Consider the following 15,841-nt stretch of genomic DNA (forward strand, 5'->3'; position numbering starts at 1 on the left):
GAAGAAAGAGATCCAGCACAATGCAGTGCCACCCACCCCCAGCCTCTACAGCCAGTCCAGATGGATACCATGATCAATGGTATGGAAAGCCACCAAGAGATCAAGGATGGATGCACTATCCCATCCCACGCCCACCAGAGGTCATCTAAAATCACAGCCAATTCTGGTTCATTACCCAACACCCATACCCAGGTCTGAAATCTAACTGAAAGAAATCCAGTTCATTTGCTTCATATAGAATCCTCTGAAATTGCTACATGACTAATTTCTCAATAACCTTCCCAAAAAAGGGAACATTGGTTACTGCTCAAAAATTAGCCAGTATATGTTAGTCCAGCTTCTTGACAAAAGAATCGACCAATGCCTCTTTAATGGATAAAGAACCATACTCTCTCTCAAAGAAAAATTCGCCACCACTAAAATTTAATCACATCGTGTCTCAGGAGGCCTTTGCCAGCCAGAAGGGTTATAAGTGTAATAAACCAGTAACAAAGAGCAGAGTTCATCCAGGTTGATCAGTTGCCCAAATTATTTTATACTACATTAAATGTGGATTATTTTATTCTTGTGTTTGCGAAGATTCCTTTATCTGAGTCCAAAGATTTCTTTCCCGAAATTAAAAGATCTGTTTTATCTGAAGCTTTATCATTTGAAAGGTGTCAAGATTCCCTACACCCAGGGCCGGATTTAGATGAAAAGAGGCCCTAGGCTATTCCACTAATGGGGCCCTTTCACCTCCCATTTTTAAGTTTGTAAATTACATGAGAGATAATAAAATACATCATTACTGTGATATATATCAATATATTAAATGAAACATGTTGTAATTGGTACTAACCTTTATAAAAAATGTGGCACGGATAAATAAAAGGCCCCTCTTGATCTTGAGGCCCTAGGCTGAAGCCTAGTTAGCCTATAGGAAAATCCGGCCCTGCCTACACCACATAGTTTGATTTACAACTTCTATAAAGCAGGGCCATTGAGGAAAATGGGGGAAATGCCAAATTGTCAACAGCAGGGGAAGCAAACCTGCTCTGACTTCTAAAATGATAGTTTTCAGCATTTCTCATCATGGATCATATTGCCTGAAATTGCCAGAAAATATAATCCAAAAATCCACATTCTTCCATTCCTAGTCTATTCCAGGGATAAGTACTGTATTTTTCGGAGTATAAGATGCACCTTTTACCCTCAAAAAAGGGTGAAAATCTGGGTGCATCTAACACTGAATATAGCATTTTTTTTGTCTCCTGAAACCTTGCCCCCTTTGCAAAAATGCCCGTGCATAGCCTTTAGGAGGCTTCCAGAGTGCTCCTGGGGGCTGGGGAGGGCAGAAATGAGAGAAAATAGGCAGTTTTTTGTTTCCCCCCCCCCCAGCCCCCGGGAGCACTCTATAAGCCTCCTAAAGGCTATGCATGCCCTTTTTTGACAAAAAATGGGCCCGTTTTCATGAAAAATGGGCCATTTTTTGCTCATTTTTGCCCCCCCCCCCCAAAGCCCGAAGGAGCACTCTATAAGCCTCCTAAAGGCTATGTCCTTTTTTTTTTTTTTACAAAAAAGGGTGCGTTTTGACAAAAAACAGCCCATTTTTTGAAGGTCTGCAGAGTGCAAAAACTTTTTTTTTAAATTTGCCTCTTCAAAATCTATACTCCAAAAAATACAGTAAATTGTAGCCTTCTAGATATTTTTGAGAACAACTTCCATAAATCACAGTCCTCATGACTAGTAATTATATAGTGTGGTAGCCATATACACCTGAAGAAGAGCATAGGTTATAAATACCAGGTCTATCTCAAATGCAATTTTCCAAAATTTCAGGCAAGAGTTTTTCACAGTTCCATTTTAGTCACTTCCAACTCTTTGTGACCAAGGATGGTCTGTTAGTACAGTCACTCACTAGGATGGTCTACTGGTATTAGTACTGGTTTCTTCAATACCTGTAAGATTTTGCTTGTCTCATTAGTGGCAGCACTCATGATAGCATCTAACTAGCTTGACTTCTGTTGGCTTCTTTTTCAATTTGATATTTTCCAAGCAAGAGAAACTCCTTCAATAGCGCTTACTTTCATATTATGTGTCTAAAACATCCTAAACGTTAATCTAGTGTTACTTAGAGTTTTTGTCTTTCTGAAAGCAAGCATGTAGTTCCCACACATCTTTAATTGAGGACTAGAAAGTTTCAGGAAATAAAAAAAATAAAAAAAGACAAAGTTCCACCAAGGAATCAAGATTAAGTATCATTTTGAGTCTCTGTGATGAGGCCACCCAAATTGCTAGTAAATGGATTTTATACACATCATTTCATAATTTACAAACTTCTGTTAAAAAGATAAATATTTGGATCCAATTCTCTATATCTGTATATATGCTTCATTAGGTCAACATATTTCTGATAGGGAAGATTTCAAAGAACCAGGCTTTGAACAGGATATCCCATATCTTTTCTTATTTTTTTACAATCTGCCAATCTGCCACTCAAACTATTAAAGTTCTCACTGAATTACTAATCATGCTTATTTAATCATGGTAATGCTGCTTGATGTACCATATATCATTTATGTGTTACCTACTGTGTCATGAAGTGCGTTTTCCTTCATTTCTTCTAAATTTTCCTGGGATTCTAATTGTGATTCAGAAACCACTGCTGTTTCACAGATAATTTCTCCAGCCTTCAGCATAAATTGCACCATAAAAAGGATGTTTGGGTAAAGTTGATAGCACTTTTCACATGCTGCTAATGCTATGGCACAAACAACAACAACAACACCTTGTTAGTTTGTCCTGTTGAATTTTAGATACTATGTAACATTGACCATTGTTAGAATGAAAAGAATCTTTAGCAAAGAATTTTCTAGAATGGATATATAAATATTGTGTGACCTCTTGTGGATTGACAAAATACTACATGCACAATTCTAATGGAAGAATTTTATAATCTGTATAAGATACAGAAGTCCATTTCCCTTCCTATATTATTCAGATATTTTTCATAAATGTTTCCTCTTGTAGGAAGTTATCACCTAGCCCTCTCCCAGAAAAATGAAATATCCTAGGAAATATTGATAAGGCAGAATATTATATTTTCCTGGATGTGAAAAAGGGAGAAACACATTTTAAACACAGAGTAAATTCCTGCAGCTTCCCCGCTTTGTCAATGGGCCATTAAGAAGGCCAAGCTAGTCCACTTTACATAATAAAGAGTTCTCCTCTTAACTCCAGAGTGATGGGATAAGGCAGGATAATATAAGCCTTTATTCAAGTGACCACATGGCAGCTGAACTCAATCAAACCTGAATTCAAAACAGCCTAGAGGGTTGCCCCTGCATGGGCCCATGTGAGTCTGGCAACCAATCAGAATACATTTCTTACACAGGAACAGGAAACAGATAGGTGGGACTGAACAGGTTATAAAAATCCCTGCAAGCCCTTCTTCTTGTCTGCTCTTCCCCTTCTCTTCCCTTCTCTTCTTCTCCACCAACATTGAAGCATGTGATCGCCTTTTCTGTTCAGGGCTCGGGCCATGTGGTCCTGTCCACCATTAAACCATCTTTCCAAGCAGCTTCCATGTCTCCAGTGTCTTTTTCCCCACTTGGAGCCGAACCCAGAAGGACATTTCTTTCAACAATTGGCACCCCCCAGATGGGACTCCAAGCTAGCCTAACAAATGGATATGGCCCAGGTAAGCCTCCCATGCCGGCACAGACCCCATTGAGTCTGTGGGTGGACTTTATCTTGGCCTTAACCATTTGGATCTAGGTTTTAAAGGGGTTTTGAGTTTGAGCTCAAAGGCTGCCTGGAAAGAAGGTGAGTACCTCTAAATTTTAATTCTCTAAAATTTAATGTTAAAGCATGGCAAAGCGTGGAAATGTGTGTATGCCTGCATGTGTGTGAGTGATGAAATCTTTCTCCCAATCACAGCTGGATCCTGGTTCCTCTGTGTGTTTTACCAAGAGAGCCTGGAAAGTATTAGGGTCAGGCCAGAGCACGGACCTTCTGTTAGGGAAAGGAGAGTGTGTGTGAAAATGGATGGAAAAGTGAATGCATTTTGCTGTTGTTGCTGCTTTTGTCCTGTGAAAAAAGCAAAGGCCCATTGTGTGTAAAGAGAGAAGGAGGTGCTAGTACTAACTGCAGAGGGGCAGAGGTCCTCCCCAGATCACCTTTTTGGATCTGGAAAACCTTAGCAGAATTCCCTACGAGGAAAGGGGCCGAATACTTCGTTGAGGGAATCGAAGTCCTTCCCGGAATTTTTTTTATTTCCGAAAACTTACGGCGGGTGGCACCCGGCTAGGCCAAAGTGAGCCCTGCATGTAAAGGGTCATGGGAAGCGTTAGCTCGTGGGTGGCCAGAAGTGCCCTCGGAGATTTCCTTAGATGCCAAGATTTTGGCTGAGAGCAAGGAAATTGTGTGAGAAATGGGCTTTGCTGAAAGATGACACAGGAAAACTAATTTGGCTACATAAAGGTACTTAAAAGAAAAGGGAAATGTTGAAATGTTTCTTTTTTCTCGTCTGTCTCTTACTCTGTCTTCTATGCAACCACGTGGTTTTTGTTTCTTAAGATTTGTGCCTTCCCCAATTTAACTGAGATTCAGGGTGGGAATGATTTTGTTTGTGAAATTCATGAGTTTTGTTATGCCCTCTTTGTCTCTCTGTGTGTATGTCTAAGTCTTTGTGTGCCCTCGAGGTAATTGTAACTATAAAATGTCTCCAATCCCCCCCCCCAAAAAAAGACAAGAATTTTAAAGTGTTCAAAGAAAGAAAAGAGTAAGCTGGCAGAAATTGCCTTCGCTCAGTTTGTTGGGCCCACAAAACTGAGTGAAGGTGGAGGGAATCCTTGCTTTGCATCTGTTTTGGCCAGCAGAGACAGAGTAAAGATATATTTTTTCTTCCTTCCTTCCTTGCCTATACCTTAAAGTAACAACCCAGGAAATGTTTGCAAGAAAAGTTTCATCCTTGCATTTATTGTGTGCTTAAATGATTTTACCTGTTCATTTCTTTCCTGAAGCATGTGAATCCAGACCCCATTTCTCATCTGTGATATCCCCATAATGTTTATCTGTTTATCTGCTGAGTAACTGATGGTTTTATTTTTTTCAAACTCTGCCTGCAAGCTATCTACACACCCCCACGCCCCTCCCTTACCTCTAATCCTCCAACAATGCCTTTTCTGTGGGGGAGGGAACCTTGTTCTCATGTCTTTCAGCCCTAGAAGATTGTACTCTTCAGGTGAGTATAGAGGTTTTTTTCCCTTTTGGGGGGAGGAGGAGAGTGTTGCCTTGTGTGTGCATGTATGAAATGAAGGAAATTCCTACTAAAGGTTTGCCTTCAACCTGAGTAAAAACCCTCTGCACATTTTTCTGACCAACCTACTCTATTAGTCCTAAAGTAAAAACCTGGCCTCCAGAAGGCAGTTTTGATTTAGATTTTGTCAACAAATTTGCTGATTTTCTGGCCACCATCAGATGAATCAAGGGCCCCACCCAGATGCAAACGATGTGTTAATGAAAGTCTCCATACATCTTGGTCTTTAAAACTATGCCAGAAATTGCTGGGAGACCAAGATAGGGTTTGGATCTTTAAAAATATGCCAGCGTGTGCTGGGAGCGCCAACCTAGAACCCTGGCTGAATGCAAACAATGTGTGGACAAACATCTCTGTACATTGTTTCTATACATCTTGATATTTAAAAATGCCAGCGCGTGCTGGGATATCAAGATAGAATTTGGATCTTTAAAAATTAGCCAGCGTCCGCTGGCAGGTCCAAATTAGAAACGAACACCCCAGGGCAGAGACAGGCATTAACAATCTAGTGCGTGATCATTTCCAGACCTGGAGGGAAGTTGAGATCCTTTAATAATAGAAAATGGAGCTCATTGGCTTATGTACAGCTCCCTGAAATAATTGTAATAACTGTTTTGCATGAAGAAAGAATGAAATGGGATTTTTGTATGTGAAATTAATGATTGCAGTGCAAATGTGAGTATGTTGATGGTAAAGTTGGTATGAATGTAGTTTGATTCCCTTTCATATAAAGAAGCAGTCAGTTACAAGGTTGTTTAATGGTATGTGTGTGTATGCATGTGTGTTATCATTTCCAAACCTGAAGGGAGGGTGAGATCCTCTAATAAAAGAAAATGAAGCTTGGTGGCTTGTGGAAAAAAAAAAGCTTCCTGAAATACCTATGATTGTTTGGCATGAGCAAGCATGAAGGTCTGATTGCAGTATGAATGTGAGTATGTGTCCCCCATGCCCCAGGGAGTGATAAGTGAATGGATCCAGAGATCCACGTGATTGCCTGTGTGAATTCCCCCCCCCCTTTTCCTTCTGGGTCATTCTTTGGAGGGAAGCAGGAAAAGCGGGGAGAATGAGTGTCTGCTCATTTTTACCATGAGTGTGTGTATGAAACGCCCCAGTGATACCTGTGAATGCCTCTGGGCATTCCCCCCTCCTTCTTTCCCTCCTTCCTTTTGGGTCATTAAAGGCTGAAATTTTTTCTCCTCACTTTAACCACTTTTCCCCCCCCTCTCTTCTGAGAAATTTGGAGTAAATAGGTGATCTGCTCGTGCACTTTTACCTTTCACTGTTGTGATCTTTCATCTGCATATAAAAATTATGCAGTTACATTTCTTTGTCTGCTCTGAATACAATTTTGATTTTTTTTCTTCTTCTGGAAATTTTTGAGGTTTAAAATGCTTAATTAAACCTATAAAAAGGAATGATTTTGAGATATTTTGCTTACATTTGTAAATGTTTTAACATACTTGATGAGAATTTGCTTCCATCTGAATGGAATTTGACATTTTGGAGTGTTGACTCAAAGTACCTTTTTTTTTTAATTGCATTTTTTTAAAGCTGTTTTTCTTCCCTCCCTCTTTTACACCTGTGCATTTTTAAATGTTTATGAGTCAAGGTGCTCCACCCTATGATATTTTATTTGTTTGTTTGTTTGCAACAAAAAGTTGTTGTCCCTCTTGGAAATTTACTCATCTTACTGCAAAAGTGTTTCAATCATACAGGCAGTGGGAATGTCATGTTCCATGAAATTTACATCGTCTGCCTCCTGAAATAATGTTTGAATTTCCACACTTGCACATAAGACTAAAGATATGTCTGTAAAGAACTGTATTCTTGGCCTCTTTTTTTTTTACCTCAGAAACAAAGGACTGCTAGCTCAAACCATAACTCTCCAATTTGCTGCTGGTGATTGCCTCCTGATAAAACCTGACATGAGGGAAAAAAACTTAGCCAAGCCTGGGACAGACTGCCAAGACTGACTGACCACTCTTACCACCAAACCAAGCATGCCACCCTAGCAGACATGAAAGAACCCTGAAGGAGATGAAGAAGTAAAGACCAAAAGACTCTTTTCAATTCCCAGAAGACAGCTGAAAAGATTATGGGGAGGGTGGAATTTGATAAAGTTTTCTTTCTCTGTTTCATTCACAGAAATTTATTATGCTTTCTTCCTTGCCTCATTTATATTGTAATCAGTTTAATGTACTCATGTAAGAATTGTATTTGAGAGTGGCTGGCACAGCAAGATCTGAACACTGTAGGAAGTTATCACCTAGCCCTCTCCCAGAAAAATGAAATATCCTAGGAAATATTGAAAAGGCAGAATATTATATTTTCCTGGATGTGAAAAAGGGAGAAACACATTTTAAACACTAAATTCCTACAGCTTCCTGCCCATCCCCACTTTTGTCAATGGGCCATTAAGAAGGCCAAGCTAGTCCACTTTACATAATAAAGAGTTCTCCTCTTCAGCTGTGATGGGATTAAGGCAGGATAATAAGCCTTTACTCAACTGACCACATGGCATCTGAACTCAATCAAACCTGAATTCAAAACAGCCTAGAGGGTTGCCTCTGCATGGGCCCATGTGAGTCTGGCAACCAATCAGAATACATTTCTTACACAGGAACAGGAAACAGATAGGTGGGGCAGAACAGATTATAAAAATCCCTGCAAGCCCTTCTTCAGTCCTTCTCTTCTCTTCCCTTCTCTTCTCTTCTCCACCAACATTGAAGCATGTGATCACCTTTGCTGTTCAGGGCTCAGGCCATGTGGTCCTGTCCACCATTAAAACCATCTTTCCAAGCAGCTTCCATGTCTCCAGTGTCTTTTTCCCCACTTGGAGCCGAACCCAGAAGGACATTTCTCCCAACAATTGGCACCCCAGATGGGACTCCAAGCTAGCCTAACAAATGGATATGGCCCAGGTAAGCCTCCCATGCCGGCACAGACCCCATTGAGTCTGTGGGTGGACTTTATCTTGGCCTTAGCCATTTGGATCTAGGCTTTAAAGGGGTTTTGAGTTTGAGCTCAAAGGCTGCCTGGAAAGAAGGTGAGTACCTCTAAATTTTAATTCTCTAAAATTTAATTTTAAAGCATGGGAAATGTGTGTATGCCTGCCTGTGTGTGACTAGTGTGTGTGAAAATGGATGGAAAAGTGAATGGATTTTTTATTTTTTGTTGTTGCTGCTGTTTTTGTCCTGTGAGAGAAAAAAGCTAAAGCCCATAAGAAAGTTAGTGAGAAAAAGGGAGGTACGCATACCCGCTCCGACAGCACCCCTCCTGGGTCACTGTGCGGCTGGTCCTCCGGGTCTCTTTCCCCAAGACTTGAAACTGTAAGAAAAGTCCCTGCGTGAAAGGGCGCGAATCAAGAGAAGGTTCCCGCGGTGAGGAACGCGTCAAAAGTCCCTCTGAAGGGCACCCCCAGAAAAGTCCCTCCGAAGGGCACCAATAAGACCCTCCGAAGGGCAAACAGAGAAAGTCCCTTCAAAAGGCGCGAAAGGTCCTCTAAGGACGCGAAAGTAAAGTGGGGAAATACGAAGTGGCAAACCCGGCTAGGACGAAGTGAACCCACATCTAAACGGGATCATGGGAAGCGGTAGCTCGAGGGTAGCCATGGAAACCCCCCTAGGGGAGTTGTTGGGGGCCTGGGACGAAAAGCAAATGCCCGTCCTGGCCGGAATGAAGAAAAAAAAGAGCAGATTGTAGAAAATGGGCTTTGCTGAAAGATGATACAGGAAAAACTAATTTGGCTGAAAAGGTACTTAAAAGGAAATGGTGGTTTCTTTTTTTTTTCCTCTTGTCTGTCTCTTTCTCTGTCTTCTATATAACCACGTGGTTTTTGTTTCTTAAGATTTGTGCCTTCCCCAATTTAACTGAAATTCATGGTGGGAATGATTTTGTTTTTCCCTCTTTGTCTCTGTGTGTGTATGTCTAAGTCTTTGTGCACCCTTAAGGTAATTGTAACTAAGATGTCTCCAATCCAAAAGACAAGAAGTTTAAATGTTCAAAGAAGGTTCAAAGAAAGGAGTAAACTGGCAGAAATTGCCTTTGCTCAGTTTGTTGGGCCTAGAAAACTAACTGAAACTGGGAAGAGTCTTTACTTTGTGTCTGTTTTGGCCAGCAGAAACAGTGTAAAGATTTTTTTTTCCTTCCTTCCCTATACCTTAAAGTAACAACCCAGGAAATGTTTTAAGCTCATTTGCAAGGAAAGTTTCATCCTTGCATTGCATTTATTGTGTGTCTAAATGATTTTACCTGTTCATTTCTTTCCTGGAGCATGTGAATCCAGACCCCATTTCTCATCTGTGATATCCCCATAATGTTTATCTGTTTATCTGCTGAGTAACTGATGCTTTTATTTTTCAAACTCTGCCTGCAAGCTATCTACCCCCCCCACCCCTCCCTTACCTCTAATCCTCCAACAATGCCTTTTCTGTGGGGGAGGGAACCTTGTTCTCATGTCTTTCAGCCCTAGAAGATTGTACTCTTCAGGTGAGTATAGATTTTTTTTTCCCTTTTGGGGGGAGGAGGAGAGTGTTGCCTTGTGTGTGCATGTATGAAATGAAGGAAATTCCTACTAAAGGTTTGCCTTCAACCTGAGTAAAAAACCCTCTGCACATTTTTCTGACCAACCTACTCTATTAGTCCTAAAGTAAAAACCTGGCCTCCAGAGGGCAGTTTTGATTTAGATTTTGTCAACAAATTTGCTGATTTTCTGGCGACCATCTGATGAATCAAGGGCCCCACCCAGATGCAAATGATGTGTTAATGAAAGTCTCCATACATCTTGATATTTAAAAATGCCAGCGCGTGCTGGGATATCAAGATAGAATTTGGATCTTTAAAAATTAGCCAGCGTCCGCTGGCAGGTCCAAATTAGAAACGAACACCCCAGGGCAGAGACAGGCATTAACAATCTAGTGCGTGATCATTTCCAGACCTGGAGGGAAGTTGAGATCCTTTAATAATAGAAAATGGAGCTCATTGGCTTATGTACAGCTCCCTGAAATAATTGTAATAACTGTTTTGCATGAAGAAAGAATGAAATGGGATTTTTGTATGTGAAATTAATGATTGCAGTGCAAATGTGAGTATGTTGATGGTAAAGTTGGTATGAATGTAGTTTGATTCCCTTTCATATAAAGAAGCAGTCAGTTACAAGGTTGTTTAATGGTATGTGTGTGTATGCATGTGTGTTATCATTTCCAAACCTGAAGGGAGGGTGAGATCCTCTAATAAAAGAAAATGAAGCTTGGTGGCTTGTGGAAAAAAAAAAGCTTCCTGAAATACCTATGATTGTTTGGCATGAGCAAGCATGAAGGTCTGATTGCAGTATGAATGTGAGTATGTGTCCCCCATGCCCCAGGGAGTGATAAGTGAATGGATCCAGAGATCCACGTGATTGCCTGTGTGAATTCCCCCCCCCCCCCTTTTCCTTCTGGGTCATTCTTTGGAGGGAAGCAGGAAAAGCGGGGAGAATGAGTGTCTGCTCATTTTTACCATGAGTGTGTGTATGAAACGCCCCAGTGATACCTGTGAATGCCTCTGGGCATTCCCCCCTCCTTCTTTCCCTCCTTCCTTTTGGGTCATTAAAGGCTGAAATTTTTTCTCCTCACTTTAACCACTTTTTCCCCCCCTCTCTTCTGAGAAATTTGGAGTAAATAGGTGATCTGCTCGTGCACTTTTACCTTTCACTGTTGTGATCTTTCATCTGCATATAAAAATTATGCAGTTACATTTCTTTGTCTGCTCTGAATACAATTTTGATTTTTTTTCTTCTTCTGGAAATTTTTGAGGTTTAAAATGCTTAATTAAACCTATAAAAAGGAATGATTTTGAGATATTTTGCTTACATTTGTAAATGTTTTAACATACTTGATGAGAATTTGCTTCCATCTGAATGGAATTTGACATTTTGGAGTGTTGACTCAAAGTACCTTTTTTTTTTAATTGCATTTTTTTAAAGCTGTTTTTCTTCCCTTCCTCTTTTACACCTGTGCATTTTTAAATGTTTATGAGTCAAGGTGCTCCACCCTATGATATTTTATTTGTTTGTTTGTTTGCAACAAAAAGTTGTTGTCCCTCTTGGAAATTTACTCATCTTACTGCAAAAGTGTTTCAATCATACAGGCAGTGGGAATGTCATGTTCCATGAAATTTACATCGTCTGCCTCCTGAAATAATGTTTGGATTTCCACACTTGCACATAAGACTAAAGATATGTCTGTAAAGAACTGTATTCTTGGCCTCTTTTTTTTTTTACCTCAGAAACAAAGGACTGCTAGCTCAAACCATAACTCTCCAATTTGCTGCTGGTGATTGCCTCCTGATAAAACCTGACATGAGGGAAAAAAACTTAGCCAAGCCTGGGACAGACTGCCAAGACTGACTGACCACTCTTACCACCAAACCAAGCATGCCACCCTAGCAGACATGAAAGAACCCTGAAGGAGATGAAGAAGTAAAGACCAAAAGACTCTTTTCAATTCCCAGAAGACAGCTGAAAAGATTATGGGGAGGGTGGAATTTGATAAAGTTTTCTTTCTCTGTTTCATTCACAGAAATTTATTATGCTTTCTTCCTTGCCTCATTTATATTGTAATCAGTTTAATGTACTCATGTAAGAATTGTATTTGAGAGTGGCTGGCACAGCAAGATCTGAACACTGTAGGAAGTTATCACCTAGCCCTCTCCCAGAAAAATGAAATATCCTAGGAAATATTGAAAAGGCAGAATATTATATTTTCCTGGATGTGAAAAAGGGAGAAACACATTTTAAACACTAAATTCCTACAGCTTCCTGCCCATCCCCACTTTTGTCAATGGGCCATTAAGAAGGCCAAGCTAGTCCACTTTACATAATAAAGAGTTCTCCTCTTCAGCTGTGATGGGATTAAGGCAGGATAATAAGCCTTTACTCAACTGACCACATGGCATCTGAACTCAATCAAACCTGAATTCAAAACAGCCTAGAGGGTTGCCTCTGCATGGGCCCATGTGAGTCTGGCAACCAATCAGAATACATTTCTTACACAGGAACAGGAAACAGATAGGTGGGGCAGAACAGATTATAAAAATCCCTGCAAGCCCTTCTTCAGTCCTTCTCTTCCCTTCTCTTCTCTTCTCCACCAACATTGAAGCATGTGATCACCTTTGCTGTTCAGGGCTCAGGCCATGTGGTCCTGTCCACCATTAAAACCATCTTTCCAAGCAGCTTCCATGTCTCCAGTGTCTTTTTCCCCACTTGGAGCCGAACCCAGAAGGACATTTCTCCCAACAACACCTTAGATTTCTGGCTGGTGGGAGGGAAATTTATCCAAAATATCAGTATTTTCTGTATTTTGAAGCAGACACACACACACACATACACACACACACACACACACAAAAGAGAGGGAGAGAGAGAGGCCCCATTCAGAATTAGATTGAAACTATCTCCTTGACTTAACTCCACAAAGCATTTCCTAGGTTGATTTTTGTCTTTGCACAAAAGCAGATATCTCCCTTTTAATCCCATGGGGGAGGGTCAGTTCCCCTCAGGCAATTCCCCCACTTGAAGAGTAGTAGAAAGGATCTTCAAAACTCAAACCCTGACAGTGACTCCCCCCCCCCAAAAAAATGATGTTGCCCAGTAAAGCAGGACATGGTGCACTGGTGGTCTCAGGAGGAGGAATCCCAGGGCTCATTGTGTGTAGTTTTAAAAATACTAAATAGCTTGTATTGCACACTAGCTAAACTCAATTTGGCCTCACTAAAATAAGAGCTAGGGCAGATTAAAGAACCATCCCCTGAAAATGGGTAGCCTGTACTTCTTTAAAAGGCAGAACCATGGCTGTGAAGGATTTTTGGGATTTGTGGTTGCTTGTACCCTGTCTGGAAGCTCACAGAAAGTGATATCAACCATCTGAAAATAATTGGCATGGTAAATTGGATATTGTAAATTTCTTTCCAGAAATTGTGCCCTGGTTGTTAAGACCTTCATGGTTGAAAGCTCTCTGGGAGCCAACTGAAGGGATCCTTCTGCTGTCTCTTTCAATGCCTTTCCATCAGAAAAATTAAGTTTCCTTGATCTGACCAATTTTATCTTTTGTCAAAAACATGTGCGTTCCACTCACATGTTTTGAAAAAAAAAGGAGGGATTGTAGGAAGTTATCACCTAGCCCTCTCCCAGAAAAATGAAATATCCTAGGAAATATTGATAAGGCAGAATATTATATTTTCCTGGATGTGAAAAAGGGAGAAACACATTTTAAACACAGAGTAAATTCCTGCAGCTTCCCCGCTTTGTCAATGGGCCATTAAGAAGGCCAAGCTAGTCCACTTTACATAATAAAGAGTTCTCCTCTTAACTCCAGAGTGATGGGATAAGGCAGGATAATATAAGCCTTTATTCAAGTGACCACATGGCAGCTGAACTCAATCAAACCTGAATTCAAAACAGCCTAGAGGGTTGCCCCTGCATGGGCCCATGTGAGTCTGGCAACCAATCAGAATACATTTCTTACACAGGAACAGGAAACAGATAGGTGGGACTGAACAGGTTATAAAAATCCCTGCAAGCCCTTCTTCTTGTCTGCTCTTCCCCTTCTCTTCCCTTCTCTTCTTCTCCACCAACACTGAAGCATGTGATCACCTTTTCTGTTCAGGGCTCAAGTCATGTGGTCCTGTCCACCATTAAACCATCTTTCCAAGCAGCCTCCATGTCTCCAGTGTCTTTTTCCCCACTTGGAGCTGAACCCAGAAGGACATTTCTTCCAACACTCTTCTTTTTACAATTCTTGGTGTAGAATTTTTTAAAATTTATATAAAAAACAGTTGGGTTTAGGTTGTAATCTTCTTTAATGGTTATCTTTTTATCTGAAATGTTTCCTAATCCATTCATTTTTTTTATACATCTACTTTTATAAAAAGAACTGCAATCCAATATTTAGGCAAAAATTCAGGAGTAGAGGCATGTTGAATCATATGTAGGCAGTGTAAATTAATTCAGTTCATATTAAATTACAGATCTGAATTCCTATCCCTCAATCTCCGTACACAGATTTTTTTTCTCTGGCTATTGTCTCCTTTATTAAATGGGAGGATTCAACGTGCTTCTTCTAAACAACAGCTGCTAACAATGAAGCAGACAGAACAAGATGATAATTTAAGCAATCTGCTTAATATCAACTTGCTGTTTTGTGTATAGGTCAGTGAGTTTCAATGGAGAGCTTTCATCAGTCTTAAAAATATTATAAATTAGAATATTTATATGCATCTTAATGCAATGTAAAAAAAATAGCTGTCCAATAACCCCCTAATGAAGGAACACACACACTTGATCATTACTGTATTGCTACAAGTAGAATGAAAACCTTCTTTTTAAATAGATTTTCTATGGCAAAATGCTGCAACAGTGGAAGTTTTCTGAAAGTACACTTTAAACAATTACTAACACAATCAGGTAGCCCAAATCTGTGAATGGTATTTCTAATTAAATGTATATGTTGGCTTTAATAACATATTTTGTGGACTAAGTTTTTTTCACTGCCGTTTTTCAATCTATATCCAATATCATATTGCAGCATTTCTTGAGAAAAATACTGGGGGGGGGGGGGGGGGCTGGGGTTGTCATTATCTTTTTATACTGGTTACTGCACTAGTGAGGATCCTTTAATGAGAAGATACAAATATATCATTGCTATTGTTTTTAATTGTCTGATTTCATATTTTTGGTTTTGGGAGAGAATGTGTGGCCATGACAACCAACAGAAGTGGTAAGTTTGCAACACCGCTGCAATATTAGCAGCATCAGCCCCTGCCCACCCCCCAACCTGCTGAGTCACTGCAGGCTATGCATATGTATGCCAAAAATCTGATGTATATTAGGGAAATCTTTAGCATTCATTAGAAATACCAGCTTTGTGAGCAAAAACTATTCTGGTGTCGTCAAACACCATTTAGCTGCTCTTTCAGTCACATTAACCAGCGTGAAGTTCTCAGATTGTCACATCTGAATTTCAGGGAACTCTTAAGAAAATAGTCCAATGCTACATTATTTAACCTTTTGCAGAATCCCTTTCTTGTGGAACAGGATAGATCATGGCAGCACAACAAAAAGCCTTCAGGGGAATTCAGGTTGAGCAAATTCTATTCATAATTTGGAACTTTATCTTTGGGATAAAATCATTTTGTTCTAACTTGCCTTTGTTTTTACTTGCCTTGAAAGGTTCATTGGCAGAAATAACTTTCTTTTAAACTACTGTAGGAAGTTAAAACCCACCCCTCTCCTAGAAAAATGAAATACCCTGGGAAATATTAAAAGGCAGAATATTATATTTCCCTATGAGTGAAAGGGGAGAATTATGTTTTTAAAGACAAAGTAGCTCCCTGCAGCTTCCTGCCTCCCACTTTGTTAATGAGCCATTAAAGCCTGGGCTAATTTACTCTACATAACAAAGGTAGGATTAGCCTTCTATAGAAACCAACCACAAAGCACCTGAGAAAATTACATCAGCCAGCAAGGCAATCAAACTTGAACTCAAAGCACAGCCTTCAGAGTTGCCC

At 40.1% G+C, this 15,841-nt stretch overlaps 1 protein-coding gene across 8 annotated transcripts in view; it reads right to left on the bottom strand.

Annotated features, from left to right (window-relative positions):
* TMEM232 (transmembrane protein 232) overlaps positions 1-15,841 on the bottom strand; it is a 231,039-nt gene that overhangs the window by 92,122 nt on the left and 123,076 nt on the right. For 7 of the 8 annotated variants that reach the window (XM_081941005.1, XM_081941006.1, XM_081941007.1 and 4 more), the window contains one exon: positions 2,571-2,740. The exons of the other annotated variant lie outside the window; for it this stretch is intronic. In XM_081941005.1, coding sequence (XP_081797131.1) covers positions 2,571-2,740 — 170 coding nt within the window. The remainder of the gene's footprint in view (positions 1-2,570; positions 2,741-15,841) is intronic. 8 annotated transcript variants of the gene reach the window in all.

The sequence above is a fragment of the Natrix helvetica genome (assembly GCF_964273705.1).
Source record: "Natrix helvetica genome assembly, chromosome: 2".
Taxonomy (NCBI): Eukaryota; Metazoa; Chordata; class Lepidosauria; order Squamata; family Natricidae; genus Natrix; species Natrix helvetica.